Source organism: Anarrhichthys ocellatus, unplaced genomic scaffold (genome assembly GCF_004355925.1).
Source record: "Anarrhichthys ocellatus isolate YVR2014 unplaced genomic scaffold, GSC_Weel_1.0 scaffold25, whole genome shotgun sequence".
Taxonomy (NCBI): Eukaryota; Metazoa; Chordata; class Actinopteri; order Perciformes; family Anarhichadidae; genus Anarrhichthys; species Anarrhichthys ocellatus.
Genome location: NW_022280055.1, coordinates 1,573,818 through 1,592,745, shown reverse-complemented (window position 1 = coordinate 1,592,745; position 18,928 = coordinate 1,573,818). Strand labels below are relative to the sequence as shown.

Genomic DNA, 18,928 nt, shown 5'->3' with positions numbered 1-18,928 from the left:
AACACACTTTCCTGATTGAATGACTAAATAATGTTTAGTACCAGCACTTAACTGTGATTGTGCTATAGACATTCCAATACTCCCAAATACAGCACAGCTGTCTTATCTCTGTAAACATCATCCCACCTTCTTTATATCTGCAACATGGCACCTATTGACAGCCACCAGGAAGGCTACAAAAAACCTGACTAACGCTTTCTACTGGGCAGAATTCAAGTGAAATGAGATCTATAAACTTTCAGTATTTGAACAAGCCTCTAATTATCCATACATAATGATTAATGAGGAACATGAAGCGCACAGCTTTGGCATAGTCCAGAGTCAGTTGTAGGCAGCCAGCTGTCACATGTGTCGTCTCAGCAAGGAAGCTGGGACAGACAGTGTGTGTAGATTCACAAATAACACATTAGAGACAAGCGAGATCCAGACCAGAAACTACTCTTTAAACGTATTGTTCTATATATTATCAAAAGGGTTTGGACAAGTTGGATTTAACAAATCATTTAATTTGCCATTTGAAGTCAGTGAGGCTATTTTTTGTTGATTTCTGAAACATTTAATAAAGACAGTAAAGTCTTGCTTTGAGTCACTGAATCCCTTTCTTCTATTACTCTATTTCTGTTTAACAATAACAGTGACAGAAAAGAAGTACAAACATTAAAATATGTCTACTCACCCACATCCTGATGAGTCCTTGCGCCTCTGTGCAGGAGTGTGTCAGTCCGTAACAGTAACAGTTGCTGCAGCCGTGCGGGTTTCGTACAGACAACCCAAATGTATCTGGCTTACAGCGGTCACAGTTGTCTCCTTCAACGTTTGCCTAAAATAACACAAATAGGCAAACACACATAGCTGAGGAACATTTTAACATTGTTTCAGTAAAACCTGGTTTAGTGAGAAAGGAAGTCACATGATGATGAGGACTAAAATCAGTCTGAAAATAATACAATACAGTGACATGGGCCAGTTATGGGAAACAAATGTAACTTTGGAAAGCATCTAATACTTTATTTCACTGCTTGAGGTCAGAAAGCAGATTAAGCTTCAGGCAAACACACCTGCAAGCACACCTGCAGCCTAAGTGTCCTGGTGCAGTGTGTGCACCAGGACACTTAGGCTGGACATAGTATGAGTGAGGTCTGAGCCACAGACTGTAATATATAAACTATGGACGTCACCTACAGGTTTCCATTGTAAAGCCCAAAGTAGGTGGCTCCGGCTGTCGCCATCTTGGCAGTGCCGACACAACCTAACTCTAAAAATGGTCAAAAAGGTGGATTGTTGGTGGAGCTTTTGGCACTTCCGTGTTGGCCTCTAGCTGAAAAAGTGACTCTCTGACCTCAAGTCCGCTCCACCTGTTTATTGCCACATTGACATGGTTGTGGTATTGTCAATATTATAACAACTGGCTACTACTTAATTTTGGACTGCGTCACATATTTTAGATATTAATATACACCCATCCTATGCAACGCAGAAAAAAAACATTTTCCATTGGTTGCATTATTATCTCACTGCACTGAATTGTTTACATTTTGAGTAAATAAGCTGAGGGCTGACTGGTCTGAAATTGGGGCTTGTGGACAGCTCTGTATATTAAGGATTCTCTCTCTGCTAAGAAAAGTCTCACAGTGCTGTCAACAAAACATCATCCAATTAATGTTGAGTTCTGTCAAATCATCCTGCAGGTTAGTGAGTAAGGACCAAGAACAACCTAAAAAAACAACATTAGTACTCTTATTTATGTCAAAAGGAGGTCATTATATTATTACTAGCGACTAATGATCATCAATTTATAAAGTCTCTCGACATTAGTCCAAAACCTAAGTCATTAAATAGAGACAACCTTCACATTTAAGAGGCTAGAATTAGTGTGTGTTAAGATAGGACACGATTCTGTCTATCAATGTTTCAACACAAGTTATGACATTATATAAGACACTTGCATGTTAAGGAGACCTACAACAATGGGGCCACATCTTGGTGTTTGGCATGTAATTTGAGGGATATGTGATGCTACTCAAGCCATAAGGAAATGCAGGTATGTCACAGACTTCCATAAATAAATACAGACAGACAAGGAAATCAGCATGACAGCTAACATACAGCTGAAATACCTGATGAACTGAGAGGCAGGTGAAGATCGCGTGACTGTTTGAGTGACAGGCAGTCAAACTGTTCAGAGTGAAGATGACACCCAATGATCTGAAGCCTCATTACAGGCCATGAATCAGGAGTGTGCACGTGTGTGTGTGTATTTGCACATACAAATTTGTTTTAGTATTTGTCGCTGTCTATGTGGGATAATGTGATAAGCAAGTGACAGCAGAGATGAAAGTTGTCTCCAGTCTAGGCGTGCCCATTTATTGAATATGTGCATGTATGTGTGTTTGAAAGCTGTGACAGCAAGCTATTGATGAGAGGCGTGCATTTGGGATATACGACCAACCTGTCACAGTGAGGATGACGTGTGAAATATATGCCTTATACAGTACGTGTGTACGTAGGGGTGTGTGTGTGTCAATATATGATATTTACACCTATAAAAATCCAGTAATTATGTTTTTTTGTCATTTTCTATTTTGTTCAGTTGACTAGTGTCTTACTCTGTGTGCTGGCATCATGACTGTCAAGAACACGGTAGAAGCGAGGAGATGACATCCACACACACTTTATTTCTAGCCAACATAGGAGAAAAAAGTATGCATCGATCTATCTATTTTGTGTGTGCCAGCAAATGGAGGACGCCACACAGAGATGCCCGTCTTACTCAGCTCTGAGACATTTACTGAAATAATTACACGCTGACAAACATGTCACGCATAAAACACAAACGCATGCACAAACTCTCAATATATACAGATAAAGAAAAACACGTCCAGTAGGTTTTAAATCTGCATTGGTGTATACAATCTCAACTCTAAAATCTAAATCATATCCCAGTAGGATTCAAAACCATAAATAGCAGTTGTTTTCATAGCTTCTCACTAATTAATTCACTCAGACGTTAAGTTGATATACTACAGTATATCAGTAGTCATTGGATGGGTAAACTGACAGCCTTACAGACTACATCTCACAAGCTCAGTTTTCATCACATGAAATGAATGAGTTCATTCAATCACGTGTAAGAGTGGTTCACTGGCTTTAAGAAAATTCCCACATAGGCCCTTCCGGGCAACAAGGGAATCAAACCTGTGCATGAAACGGAAAGACTAGTCGTCTATCTTAGTGATTCTCAGTTTCACACAAAGATGAATTTGAAACACATATATTTATATATATTTTACATGATTTAACTAATTGTGTGTTGTAGGATGTGCATGTTTTTATCAGTTTGACGATCAAACATTTTTCCGTGTTAAATTTTTTCTTTGTAAATTAAACTAAAATGGGACATATTCTTATTTTCAGGTTGATACGTATTCTGGGTTTCTACTAGATGATCTACATGTTTACAGGCTTTAATGTTCAAAAAAACACACTATTTTTCTCACACTGTCTGTCTGGATATACCTGTGTTCACTCTCTGTCTAAAACGCTCCGTTTTAGCGCCTGTCTCTTTAAGAAAAGAGCCCAGTCTGCTCTGCTCTTGGCCTGAGAGAAAGAAATTGTGCACCCTTGCAATGGGTAGCTCTCAAGCCGTCGGTGGACACAGGATTGTTGTATTCTAATGTGCCTCCATGCGACATAAGAAGGGGAGCCAAATCTGAATGGTTTGTTGAATCACACATTTTCTGATCGAGGCAGCCCACAAAGAACTGGCTCACAGTTTGTAAGAACTCATCATACCCAAATGTATGTAAACAAGCACAGAAAAAGTGAGTTTTTCATTATATGTCCCATTTAAACTACTACTGGAAGTGCATTCACAGAAAAGTGAAAAAATAAAGTCTCTTTGACATCATGTGGGAAGACCAGGTAAAAGCGTGTATTTATACTGTACCTTGCAGTTACACTTTCCAGTTCGATCGGCGCAGGCACACACTTGTCTCTCCAGGTCGCAGGTCTGGCTGTCCGATCCTGAGACGTTACACTCGCACTGGGTGCACTGTGGGAAGCGTGAATGCAGACAAGGCCAAACTTCTGTTATCAACAATATAACAGGCGGAGAGAGGAGCTACCAGAGTGTGTCTCAGCTTTATGCTTCACCAAAACTATTAAACTTCACTCCAAAATAAAAATGTTGGCATCATCTTCTCACTCCAAGTTCAGACAAACACAGACTTGTCCAGTTATTTTCCCCATGCGACTGAAGCTACTGAGTTCCACTAAAGTGTAAAAACTATTGACAAGTCTTTAACCTTGAACACAGCTGCACAATGAAGCAAATACCAACTATAAAATGCCATTGTGATTGTATGAATGAACCTATTTTGTGTTTTTCCATTCTAATTGGATGTTGACTTACACATGAAGCCAATATCTGGCAATATATGATTTATATAGCACGCCAGTCATCAATTCAAGTTGTGGAGGACTTATAAGCTGCAGCTCTGCAGAACAGTTTGGCTCTGTAGTAAAGATGACTTCAGTGCTAAATAAAACCAGTGGTGTGATGACACCATTAGGCTTCATCAATCAGGCATGAAACACATCCGTTTATTGGGGCTTTTTATGCTCATAAAATCCATAATAACAGCACTGTCATGTCTAATTTCTCTCCCTTGTCCTAGTCGAGTCCCACAGACTATCAACCCCCAATGATCGAATCCCATCAGAGATTCCCTCCAGCGATAGTAGTAATACTAGCAGTGTTAATGTCATTCAGATCATTCACCTGAGGAAAGTCTCTGTATCCAATTCGACATTCGTTGCATTTCTCTCCTCTGAAGGAGTCGCGACACATGCAGCAGCCTGTGTTGACGTTACACTGCTGGGTCACTGAGCCGATCACACTGCAGCCACACGCCTACACACACAAACACAAAGACAAAGACAGAGATTATTTCTGGTGCTCTCATTAGTCTTAATGATTCAAACTGAGCTTTGTTCAGACATCAACAGAAACCTTTGTACAACGTACAATGCAAACATTCGTCTTGGTTCCTTAGTGCAGACAACAGTTAACCTAAAGAGTTTCAAAGACGTACAACAGAATATTCTTCTGTTGTCTTTGGCACCGTTTTATGTTTGTTTGGAAGCGAGATCAGCTCTGTATCCCTCTTTGTTGTTCTGATGAACGCTTCTGGATCCGTCTGCTGTTACACTGGGACTAACTGTGTGTTCGTGTTCAAGCCTCTTATTGCCAATAGTCTATTGCTACTTCTTATAGTTTACTGTTGTTACTGCCTGGCGGCCCTTTGCAGAGATGGTTTTAGATCGGAACAACTACTTTTCAAACACTTTGAGCAAAGTTGTGTTACAAAACAGAGAGGCATGGGAATGATAGAGCAGGAAATACAGATAGAGAGCTGTGTAAACAAGCACTATGACAATAAGAGTAGGATATAGAGTATATATATACACATCCTTCCAGTGGGGTTGCTACTGTAAGCCACTCTATGTGTTAACACATGAACTGTAGGTTACACAAATGTTACCAACTAACAGTTCTTTGTAAATCCAGTTTTCAGCCTACCTTGCATCCAGTAATGATATCGTGGCCCCAGTGGTTGGGAGCACAGTAGTCGCACCTCTCACCAATAGTGTTTGGAGGACAGATACACTGTCCTGTATTAGAATCGCAGTTATTCCCCACATGACTGCACTGACAGGCTGTAAAACAGGAGAGAAAGTATGCTTTAAATGCGGCAGACAAATCAATGGTTTACAAGCTATTTTTTTCAGTGACTTTTTTCTTTTAGTCACAACAACAACACCGTTTTCTTTTCTTTCTGACATGCTGGCTAACGGACTCAGTTCTTCAGTTCATTTTTGTTTCAACTTCAACAAAAACTAAAAGTGAAAATGGAAGAAGTGAAGAATTCTTTCGATTGATACGGAGGTGAATGCTAATTTCAATGCATTAAGCCACCAAATAACTTACTCATTCACCCCCACTACCCAGAAAACACAATTGCCAATGCCAGAGGACTCTCTTTCTAGGTCAGTACAATTGTCGAATAGAAATGTTAACGCCCGTGAAATGTGAAGTCATCTTCACAGGAAAGTTGCATTATTTTGATAATATTTCAATCAACTTAATGATGTGAGCACCAAATTAATTCATGTAAATTGTTCATGAAAGTAAGGTGTCATCAGCTAGTCATTTTCTGTAATTTCATTTGTGAAAACCACATGGACATTGTGGACATTTGCATTCTGACTTGCCTGCAGTAAACTGCCTGGAACATTAAACACATTAAGCCAACATATTATTACTGTAACCGAACCGCTGCACTGTGGTAGTGATTTGAAGATGAACCAAAGCAAATCATTTCCAGTCCTATCTTGTCTTCCTGATGCATGACCTATTATTGTTATTCTTGGCTGTCAATAGTGGTTGGCATTAATAAATTGCATAAGGTGATATGTGGAAAAAGCTATTCATAGTCCTACTTTGGGTGCATGGATGCTTAATAATTTAGGCAGCACAAGTTTGCTGCACCTGCTGCCTGCGGTGTCAAGTTTGTAGGGCGTTGGATTTTAAAATGTGAACATATTCCCTTACAATAATAGACATTTAAAAATAACTTAAGTATTTTCAGATGACGTAACACCCTCAGGCAACGATAAAGAAAATCCTTAGCTCTGGTAACGAACTAGTTACTTGCTTTCAGATATACACTTTTTTTATCAGTTCATTTTGTATCTGTTTTAAATCAGCCCAAATTTTGCAAGAACAATTCTGAGAAAGAGTTTGGAACTAATCTACGATATGAAAAAAATCATTTTAACGCTCTCTAAACTGACCCCCTCCTCTCCCCCACCGCTTTTACTTTTTCCGTGACCACTGTGCAGCATTCCAATCACAGCACAACAAAGGCCTGTTTTCTCCTTTCTGTGTACTGGAAATTAAGCTTTCAGAACATTACATTTGTTTAATAAGTATTAATGCACAAATATCTGGATACAGCAATGCACTTTCCTATGCTGTGACAAGAGCGTGTACTGTAGATGAAGCATTGAGTTGTTTAGTTTTCTTATTTAGTGGCTAGTTAGTTAGCTAGCTAACGTTAGCTTGCTAATTCCACCGTGATTTCATGGCTCATTTTTACAGAACATTAGGGGGCTGGTGGCCTGCCGCTGGGTCCTGCTCACCGCCGCTAGGAGACTACTGCCGGGAGGAGAGCCAACGGCCGCTTGAGTTGCTACAGCTGTGGCGGTCTCTCTCCGAAGCTGGCGCCCACTCTTTTCCCAGCAAAAAGTTAGTCTCGCAGCAGTTGGGAGTGAGGCGGAGGGACCCTGGAGCGTAATTCTTGTCTCATTTATGGTCTGATAAACAGTAATTCCATCAAATTCAGTGCCCCATGCCATGTCGTTACTACTGTAGCCATCATTTCTGTTGATGCTGTTTCAAGGCCTTCGTGGTTTCACATCCCAGCCCACTTTTCCTTTTTGCATTTTTCAAAATGATGCAGTGGGTGTTTTTAAGGTCAGACCTGGAGGTGAAGTTACACTTTAAAGTTATCTTATGTAACTTTTGCACAACAGCTGCCACTGTCATCTTAGAGTACAGCCTCTTACTTCTTTCACACATTTGCAAGAAAAATTTCATCTCCACTTCCAACACATCCAATACCAGCATGCTGTAAGTTTGAATCAGAGACATGCTGTACAATTTGGGCAAACCTTGACCTTTATTTTGAGGTGTATGGTCATGAGGAGTATGGTCATGTGTTTTGGTGTTAAATCCATGCTGATTTAACTTTGAATAACTGCTACTGAAAGAGGGGTTTGCAGTAAAACTGTGGAAATTGAATTAGCTGGAACCTCTGTAGTTTTACGTCAAGCACTGATCATGACATGATGGAAATTATACAAAGAAAGTGTTAACACAATTTCAATACATGTAAATCTATTTCCAAAATGCCTTGTTGCAGTAAACTAAAGATTACTGAAGGTTATTAAATCTAATTTGCATGAATGAAAGAGGCAGTTCTCGTCCTTGATTCTCTAATTTGACCGTTCTTTATTGCTTCCCAATTTCCTTCAGCCTTTCATTTATTCCTTCCATCATCTAAATATATAAATCCGTGTATGGATGGGTGCTTTGTTTATGTAGCTATAGCCTTTGCCAAGACGCATGTTTCATATCCCTGGGGAAAACTGCAGAACAATTTATAAAACATTGTGTGATGTCAAAAATACATGATCATCAATAGCAATGAAATCATGAGGTCTTCATAATTTCTGCAAGTCTGACTTTCGTAAGACAGAAAGTTTGTGGTTTATGCAGGAAACTGATGACATTTCAAACTACAAATTATTTGCTGTACAGCATAGATACCAACTTTATTATGTCCATGTGAACCTGGAAGAGGAAAAAAAAGAGCCTGCACTGACAAAGTATTGTATTTATGAATACAAAGCAGCACTCATTTCTCTAAAGCCAACGGCTCACATTCATAACATTTTTGTCATATTTTTCTCTGATGTTTTGTGTGAACGATTTTTAGCTTTCGTCTGCTTGTGGGCATACAAATCACTATGGTGTGAAGGACTGCACATGCATTTTTGAAATTACATAATACACCTATTTTTAATGGGATTGCACTGCAGACAATTTGTGTAAACTTTATATTAAAAAGAAAGAAGAGCAGAACAGCAGTTTAATTAGGCCAGCATTTTGTGTTTGCTGATAATACTTTCATTATAAATTACAGGATAAACACAGGACAAATGTAAATGCTTTGTCAGGGTTTCTAGTGGATTGAGTTGTACATGTACTTTTGCTCTGTGGGCTGATGTCAGGTTTAGTCAACTTTTTAAAGAAACATTCCCCTGTCTACATCATCGTCTATGCTTACGTGTGCAGCCGCCCTCCTGGAAGTTGAAGAATCCTCGTGAGCACCGGTCACATTTGGGTCCGCCGACGCCCGGCTGACACCGACACTGACCGGTTTCATCACAGTCAAATGACTTGGAACCAAATGAGTTACAGTGACACGGGACACACACTCCACCTGTGCTAATGCCGTGGGTCTGGGCCTGGAGGAATACAGAAAAAGACAAAGGGGTCGTAAATGGAGTTGAGGATAGGTAGTGGATTTAAGGTAAGACAAGTTGCAGACACACTCAAGCTATTTAGAAACAAGGGGGTTACAATGGCATGAGATGCAATACTTGTTCCTGAGGATTAAATGAAAAACAGGAGAGGAAAAAATGAGGGAATAAAGATGAAATATTTTGGGTTTTCAATCTTCTCAAGGTTACTATTCTGGGATAAGGAGACAACATGAAAGATGACTGGACTGAATTATTAGAAGACAACTTAAATATGCATCTGGGCTTTGAAAGATGTTTGGTAGTCTAAAAATGCATCCTTGTTGCTGCTAAGGAAAAGAAAACACAACGTCATGCGTGTTGGTTCATCACTGCCCATTAAGCTACAATATGCCAGCCAAGACAGGCGCTTCAACGCTTTTAAATGTGGATAAAAATCATGAACATCATGATTTACAACACCAATTTAGCAACAACAAACATCTTGAGTTACTTTAAGAGGTGACATTTTTCATAATGATGTCTCACTGGCACAATTATATCAAAATGTGTCGATAATTGCTGATTACGTGTACGTTTGCGGATGCCTACACATGTGATACACACCTCCCTTTTCATGCAATATTTAAAAAAATGTGTGCCTCAAACCATCACATCCAAAAACACACAAGTTTAATCCTTGACACACATGTTCTTCAGCAACACAAATATCTGGCATTTTTGCATACCAAGTGAACACACCCATGCTACTTTAAACACACCATGCAGTGTGCGTTACCCCTTTCTTAGGCCTGTATGCACCCCTGGGACAACCCCCCGTGCGGGAGGACCCCCCCCATCTCTGCTGCACGACTTCTATGGGAACCCGCTCCACCGGCCTCCGGGTCTCCCGCCTCTCGTAACTTTGGCGACGCAGGTCGCAGCGTTGGCCCACAAAGCCGGGGCGACAGATGCAGCGGCCCTCGATGTCACAGCGCTGAGACATAGAGCCGTGAGGGCTGCAGCGACAGGGAATACAATCCTGACGCTCAGCATCCCACCAGCAGTTAGGCTGGACCAATCACAACGCAGAGGAGTGGGGGGGGGACCAATGAGAATGAGTGAGCAGGACAAATAAAAACAACAAACTTAAAGTACAACAAGTGGAAAAAAAGAAAAACAAAAAGAAAACAAAAACATGTCACTTTTGTGGAGAGAAAAATGCTTATTTACCATCATCATTCATTGTATTATTATTACAAATATAGTTATGTTGATAACAAAGGAACCCAAACGTTACACCAGAAAAGAGCACTTGACTATAGATGAGCTTTAACTCCCAAAAACATTTACATTTTAAACAATAACCCTTTTGTGTGAAATGATTAGTAATAATAAGAATGCTGCATCTTCTTTGTCCTGAAGAAACTATACATGTGTGGCTTTGCCTATCACAACCTGATAGCTGACACAGCAAAAACTGAAGGAATATAAACAAATATATACATTACAAATTGATTTCTGGAGGATACTGATGAGTAACAAGGACTCAAAAGGTGTCTTTATTCCTTTAATTCCTTACACCACCTCATTAATAGTACAACAGTAATTACTAGGAGTGAATTACAAATAGAAGGAACATAAATCCGCCTGACCTACCTGGTAACACATTTCTGGTTCACTAAAAAACACATCTGATGTAAAATAATGAAAAGAATTGTGTAAATGTAAAATGTGTAGTACCAATAAAAGCATTGTCACAATAAATGGAATTTGGAGACCACAGGACGCTCATCACTTACAGATTGCTATTGCACGATCACAACAAGAGAAAAGGGTAGACGTAGTGCCACCAGGGAAAAATGAATGGAATGGCGCCAACACACATTTGCAATATCTGTAAAGATTATTGGCACCTGTCAAAATACTTACTATGCACTCGTCACACTGTCGTCCAACCACATTTTTTCTGCACTGGCACCGTCCAGTCTCCTTGTTGCAGAGCTCAGATACAGACCCATTAGTATGGCACTGACAGGCTGCAGGAGAGGAGAGGAAAAGAGAGAGCATATTTGATCAATTATCATTTCTTAATGGCATTTTCTACATGAGTACATACTGTATAATACAACACATTGGGTTAACAATAACACAAGTCGGGGAGTGAATTTACGTCACACTACTCGACCGGATAAGCTCCGATCCTGCTTAAGGTCTTCTTCAGGATTAGCTGTCGATATGCATTTTAATATCCTTCTGAACGCACTTTAGAGAAAATCATCTCTTCCCTAAATAGATCAGTCTGGTAGCTGATTTTGTTTGGCCAGAAGTTTGAGCCTTAATGAAAAAGCAAAGCTGCAAAAGAGGACAATAACACATTTTCATTTATTTGAGAATGTAGATTTGCCCTTTTTGCTGTGAAGAGAAGCCGGTGTCCAGTATGCACAGGTGTAAACAGGAAAAGCAAAAAGCAGAGCAAGCAAGCCCTCCCTCCAGACAAAGCCACAATTACCCTAAATAACCCTAACCCCTGACCTTCAATTTAACCAAAAACTGACAACAATAGAGAACATAAAAGATGACTTGACTGAACTTTTTTAGTTTAATTTGTCTTCAATTTAGAAGCCACTTAAATACTGCTTAGGGCTTTGAAATTTGAATTCTGAAAAGGCCTCTTGACTGCTGCTAGGGAAGAAGACAACACTGGGTGCAGACATTCACACACTGCCCCTTCAGCCACAATATGCCAGACAAATCTTCTAAAATGTTGTCGGATTTATAAAAAAAAAAAAAAGAGTTCAGCAGTTCAGCTTAAAATTAAGTGAAATAAATCTTCCTGAATGCAGAATGTGGTTATTACCCCATGAACATCATGATCTACAACACCAATTCAGCAACAACAATCAGCTAGATATCATCCAGATATTAAGGTATTAAATGTTAACCGATGTGAGAATCCACGCTTTGGTTAATAACTTTCAACATTTCTAAACAGTTTAGGGCCCCAGAATGCAAAGATGAAGATCCAATACAACACAATGGAGAACACTACTACTGGAATCTGAGTGTAATTAAAAATATAACAGGCACTCCTGATGCATGGTGTCAACCATAAAGGGAAGAGTTTCAACTGTGAACTGTGTTGAGTAGCTCAAGCTCATTTCCTGCCATCTCAACGGTCAATAATAAAGGCTAAAAAACAGCCGCATAATAGCCTGTGATTAAAATGTCAATGGGGTGTGTGCATCAGAAAGGGCATCCGGCATAAAACTAATGCCAAATCAAATGTGCGAATCATAAAATAAATAAATAAAAAGTAAAAAGAAGGTATACAAGACTAACACTAACCTTAAACCTCAAATCAAAGCAGTTTTGGGGGAATTTTTGGAGGATTTCATTCCATTTTGTAATAACAGTATATTCACAGTAACTTCATAAATCACATCAAGATTCTCATCTCTGCCTCGTGTCATCTTTCTCTGGCATTGAATCCATGGCCTTTGTCATGTGTGTGCAGTTTTTATGCTTCCAGGAATGGGTTATTTACAGAAATATCAATACTTATTCCCACATATGACCTTTCAAATCTCTCTCTCTCTCTCTCTCTCTCTCTCTCTCTCTCTCTCTCTCTCTTTCTGAGATACTGCAACTTTATTAAAGTTGCTCAAATCCTACGGGAAGGGGTGGAAAAAAAGACACACGCCAATCAGACCCTTAGATATACAATTAGAAGCTGGAACATCACAGCTCCCATCTGGTGGATGGGCTGTCAGAAGCACACATGCATACACACATACTGTATACGCAAAAGAAAAAAGGAAAAACACATGCACCTTTCTCAAGAAATTAGTAGCACACATCTCATCGCATAGACACGTGCGTACTAGTCGCCTGCTTTCACCTCCTGCCTCTACTGTTAGATGTAAATGAGACAGAAGGACAGACCTGAGTGTGGGATGGGAAAGTGAGAGAGAGAGAGAGAGAGAGAGAGAGAGAGAGAGAGAGAGAGAGAGGGGTACAACAGATGTCCGCACACACTATCACACACAAATATGCAGAAACACACATACCGTAACACATACATGGATTTCTGCTTCACACACGAATGCGGAGAGGCATGCATGCCCCGCCCCCCGCACCTACTCAACCACACACATGCAGACGTACAAACACACACACACGCCTGATTAAACATACAAGAAAACATGCAAATTTACGTCCGTCTCTGTTTCTCACACAGACACACACACACTCACACATTCACACACAGTCTCTCAGCCCCCTAGCTTCACCCTTCGGGGACCATCTGGACTCCATTCTGTCAGTCGATACAATGCAAGCCTTGTTGTGGGATAAAATGTTGCTTTTTGTTCTGTGGTTTTTTTGTGTATATTTTCAGTGCTGGCCTTGATGGCGAAGGTAATAATTTGTGGCAACTTGAAATACATTACGTTCTGTTACCAAACAATCCACAATTTGTATCTATACTTCAATTTTACCCTTGTATAAAACGTCCACGCACATGTGAGCTGAATATGAAGTCACAGAAAAAATGATACCATGCATAAAAAAATAAACGCTTGTGCAGGCGCATGCGCTTCTGTGCGCATCCTTACTTGTCCAAAGTGTTTTAAATAGTAAGGTTTTAGCAAAGATGCATGTGTTGAGATGTAGTGAGCATACGGAGACTTGGATTTTACTGCACGAGTTGTGTGAGAGATTGAAAACGAATGCTTTTATTTGATTTTAACGGGGTGACACAGATAACTTGGCCCCCCCATTTACTTCAATTCATCAAGACTTTTCTCAGTTTTTGATTCTTCATTCACCGTGGAGACATGCGGGAAAACAAAGTCAAGAATTCAAGGTAATACAGGGTGAGCAATTGATATAGAAATGACCATTTTGTGGGTAAAGTATTCCTTTAACAAACAGTCAATTCCTTCAGGTTGGGTTTTCTTGTTTTTTGTCATAAAATCAGACCATGTAAAATACTGAGGTACAGTATGTTAAAAAATTCCATCTGCCCCGATGTAGGACATGTAGAAGGTGTTCAGCTCTCTCTGCATGTATTAGAATATCAAGGAATTTACATTTGGAAAAATCTACGTCGTCTTCATGAAATTTGTGTTTCCTCGCACTGAACTTTCTGTTAAATGTCAGCAATTACCTAATCTAATCTAAGATCATAAAGTATGTATGTAAAGTATAAAGTGTGTTCATAAAAAGATGAATATGTACCGTAAATGACACTCACACAGTGATAAAAAAAAAGGCTGTAATTGTTTCAGACTGCCTTGCTTTGTGATTTCTCATGAATTTTGTTGGTTCAGACTCTTCTCTTTTGCCCAGGCTTTTAATTCTGGCACACATTTTTGGGGCCTACTGTATCAGTCCAATAAAAGGTGAGAGCCTCAGCACAGAAGACTGCACAGTCCATTGAAAGAGGTAAAGTTAGAGTTGTGAGGTTTCTCAAAGTTCCCCTTAGAGTTTATTGATCTACTGCACGAAGTATCTATGAAACATTCATTTAAGGGTCAGACACGCAGAAAGCATCATTACATTATTGAATTACAACAGATCTACTTTGTACCAGGGATTAAACAAATGTGTGAGAGTGAAATTCACACATCTTTAAAGCAACTTGAAAGCGACTTTCCCCCATGTGAGAAATGGTCAGAGGAGATCATTTTCTCAAACAAACTGCTTTGTGGTCAAGTTTCCCTGTAAAATCAAACCATTTTCAAACCCCCGACTGAATTAAACTGAACCACTATTAGACAGCAACACAAAATGGCTGCAGCAGAAATGCCCGCAGATGGAAACTCTGACATCAAAAGAAAAAGTAAAGGATTTGTACAGTCTAATAATGCACAAATGGACTCGGCATGAACTCTCCTGCTCCACTCAATAAAATTCATTAAGACTGGGAGAGATGGGGAGAGCGAGGCAAACGGAAGGAGAGACAGAGCGAGAGAGTTGTGTTTTAATAATTCCTGGTGGTCATTCGTACGCGATCAATAACAACCCCTCCAACTCCAAGACACGAGCAGCCGATCGGCACTGTAGGAGAGCAATAGATCAGGCTGATTAATCAATAACCATTTAGCTGGCTGGAGAGGGGAAACAACTCCAGAACAATGAACTATCAAATACACATTAATACCCCCCGTCAGGCTGTCTACCTGCTTCTGTGCATGTCTGAGGGTTTTATCCGTCTATTTATCGGCCTTGCCTGTCTGTCTCTTAGTGAGGCGTCTCTCTGTTAATCTATGTCTTCCTGCCTGTCTCGCTGCCTGTGCCACTGTTTTCGTCAACAGCACAGGTTTAAATGAAGATCTTCAATAAACAAGAGCCATCTGTACATCTGTATTCGCTGCCATCGCTCTCTCTCCTCCTCTCTTGTTCAGTCTTTCTTTTATTTTACAGGTATAGTTTTTTTATTCTCACTCTTAAACACAGCTGGCAGTCAGTGGGCCGCTCCGACATCACACCTCCTACTGGCACAGCTGCTTGCCGATGCAGTCTTACACACACACACACCTACACACACACACACACACACACACACACACACACTTCACACACTCCAGATGGTGTATCTACTCAGTGTTTTAGTAAAAGGATTAAAAGGTATCATTTAGCTAAAATTCAGTTTCATAGAGGAAATACAACTGTTCAGTTTAACGCCCCCTGCTGAGACTGCATATTGGCTTTTCCCTCCTAAAGTTCCTACGATTAGGATTGTTTTTTTATCCGATTATAGCATCACTTGTTCATTAAATATCTCAAGACAAATCAATCAATATGTTAGTTTTACCCAATTCATTCTCAGTGTGCCAGGGTTGGCCTGTGGGGATGGAAGGTAGTGGCGTTCAGTGTCTTTACGAGTTGCCAAAGTTATTCAATACATATACCATCTTACAAATATGGGCTTTACGGCTAGGAAGTTGATACTGTACAATGTCTGATGTGTCCTATAAACACCTTAAATAACATCATGACAGTGATACCAAAACCTAATATAGTGAAAACTACGTATATTTTTGTTTATATTGAATTGAGCGTGAGCGTGCTCTATTGCTTATGAGGCCCACTTTCATTTACCAGGCGCTACATAGTGGCACTTTAACAATACATCTTAAATGTACTATACTAATATCAACACCAACTCAAGTATTTTATTACTCACGTTTACATTTTACCTTTCGGGACTAACTAACTGTCCACAGTGACTCAAACTCTACAGCAAACATATCAAAGCTACTGACAGATGTGCGACATGATGCTCGTCGCCGGTCACTTTACTCACGCTGGCAGTTCTTTGCGATGATGGCATCTCCGTAGTAACCGTCAGCGCAACTGTGGCAAGACGCGCTGCCGTAGCCTTGACGACAGCGCAGACACTGGCCCGTGATTGGATCACAGCTACGCGGCGTGGAGAGGTCCAGGTTGCCGTTGCAATCACAGGGCTGGCAGGATCTCCCTGGCACGGCGGGCTGGCCGTAGTACCCGTTGGAACATCTAGGGGGCAGCGGAGAGACACAGACACAGAGTGATGATGCTGTTGCACATTTGGATGTACTGTAAACGTGAGCTGCTGCCTGGAACGTGTTCAACTGTGAATAAAAAGACGACATTTGGAATATTTTGATGGTTCTTGTTTTTTTTATTTGGCATCACAAATTGCAGAAGCATATCGACACAGACAGCTGCATGCTATATAAAGGTCTATGCAGGGTTTTCTGATTTCTGACTTTGTTGAAGTAGTAGCATCATACGTTCACACTCCAGGCAAGTGGCCCAAATAAGATTTTTTTTTTTTGTGCATATGTGACTCAGATCAGGTTTTTTTCCCCCCATGACAGTGAGAACAGCACAAATCACATGGAATCTGATCTTTTCAATGGAGGTAGTCAGTAGAGGCACAGTGAGGTGTTAGTATTTGGGGCTACAGGACCGTGACCAGTTCACACTAGAATCTGATATTGGCCAAATTAAAAAAAGAATAATGTGAACAGCCAAACGAAAAAAATCCACTAAGGCTTGCAGTCTGAACATAGACAAAAAGACACAAATCTGCCACATTAAGAATGACTGGGCTTAGACTGTTACTGCACAAAACTTCCTCTAAGTTTCTCCTTTTTCTACAAACAAAAACTTGTCCTATCAGTATAATCTGAAAGACGCTAAAATCACGTAGTGCCTTTAAAGCCGCTCAACATTTGATCACCATCCCATCTGGTGTGCTTTCAAGACGTAGCAAGAAGATCCTTTTATTCCCGTCCTCAGAATACATTTTTTGGGTTGCGATAATACTGCATCAGCTTTTCTTGAAAGAGTGGGTAGTTCCGTAATATCTACTGAAAATACAGTTTTGCTCTGCTTTCATGTGGCAAATAATACTTGAAAATACTTTTCAGCTTTTAGGTCTGCAAGAAAATTCCCAGCGGCTGACTTCTTTCTTCTGTGTCTAACAACTCTCAGATTCCAGCAGGTAAATATTGTCACAATATTGTTTACCTCTGTTTGCAGCTTGTATGACACGAACACACTGATCCCCAAATACAAGATCACTAATTACAGCCGGCCTCATGCCACAAGAGCTGGCAACCAATATCCAATCACAAAATAAACAAGCAATAAAGCTCATCTAGCAGAGTCCACTGGAATCATCAGCATTGTCACGGGTGTGTCTTTGACCAGTGAGACTCCGCTCAAGGCTGTTGTATAATTCATATTAAACACGCACTCGCATCACATACACACGCACAAACAGACAGACATTAACTCAAAGATATACACGCAGAGAGCCGCAGGGCAACAGAGCCAAACCAAACATCAACAAATATGAAATGAAACTTTCGAAAAATAAGCTTTTAAAAGAGATGGATATTTAACGTCTTCAGGCAGTTAGTTCCAAAACGGTTTATTTGAGCATGTCCAGGTTTTTCCCAGAAAAAATATTTCCTGAATTTAACTACAATTTTAATGCAAGACACTGAAATACTACTCGTGCTAATATGATGCAATGATATACATGTCTTAATCTTATTTGTTCATACACTACTTTTTACCTCGAGAAATGTAGATTATTTGTGTTGTCAGTGAAAGGCAAACATGATGTGGATTTTTTTTAAATAATTTAATTATGTAATGTTGTTGAATTCTTTAAATGTAGTGAAAAAGCAAGACTCATACATGTGTGAACTGTTACGCCATTCCAAGAGTTTCATTTCTGCTTTTCAGCCTCTTTTGTTTGATTAATAATAAGAGGAAGTCTGGATGCTGCGAATTACATTAACCTGAAAGTGCTGCGCCGTGTCAAGAGCCACTGAAACCAAATAAAACAGGACTAAGCTGAAATAAAGCTCTACAGGCTAAAAAGGGAATTGAGATGAAAGAGGCGAGAGAGAGCGAATAGAGGAGAGGAGGGAGAGGGGGAAAGGTCTTCACATTGAAAAGAGAATTGAATTTAGAGTGGAGGGAAAGAAAGGAGAGAGAGAGAGAGAGAGAAGGAGTCAAGAGCAGCCAGCCATTATTACCACTGACCCTCACTGGTACTCAATAGAACTGGTTTATTAGCTTCTGTGTGTGTGTGCATGGTGCTGAAGTGTGAGTGTGTGTATCTACAATAGTGTGTGTGTGGTGCTACAAGTACATTCTTCTAGACAAGTGGAGAATCATACTGGCAGCAATCTCACTTCATGATAGGAGTGAGAAGTGTGTGTTTGTATTTAGTTATATTTACAAGATTCATTCACTATTTCATGTTTCTATTCTATTCTATACTCTGTGTGTGTGTGTGTGTGTGTGTGTGTGTGTGTGTGTGTGTGTGTGT

The 18,928-nt window shown here is 40.0% G+C and overlaps 1 protein-coding gene across 1 annotated transcript in view; it reads right to left on the bottom strand.

The window, feature by feature from the left end:
* Positions 1–18,928, bottom strand: part of lama2 (laminin, alpha 2) — a 147,484-nt gene that overhangs the window by 52,037 nt on the left and 76,519 nt on the right. Inside the window, exons 21-28 of the mRNA XM_031861416.1 lie at positions 16,400–16,611; positions 11,020–11,126; positions 9,887–10,159; positions 8,913–9,093; positions 5,582–5,718; positions 4,781–4,912; positions 3,947–4,051; positions 677–820 (exon numbers count right to left, since the gene is read on the bottom strand). Coding sequence (XP_031717276.1) covers positions 677–820; positions 3,947–4,051; positions 4,781–4,912; positions 5,582–5,718; positions 8,913–9,093; positions 9,887–10,159; positions 11,020–11,126; positions 16,400–16,611 — 1,291 coding nt within the window. The remainder of the gene's footprint in view (positions 1–676; positions 821–3,946; positions 4,052–4,780; positions 4,913–5,581; positions 5,719–8,912; positions 9,094–9,886; positions 10,160–11,019; positions 11,127–16,399; positions 16,612–18,928) is intronic.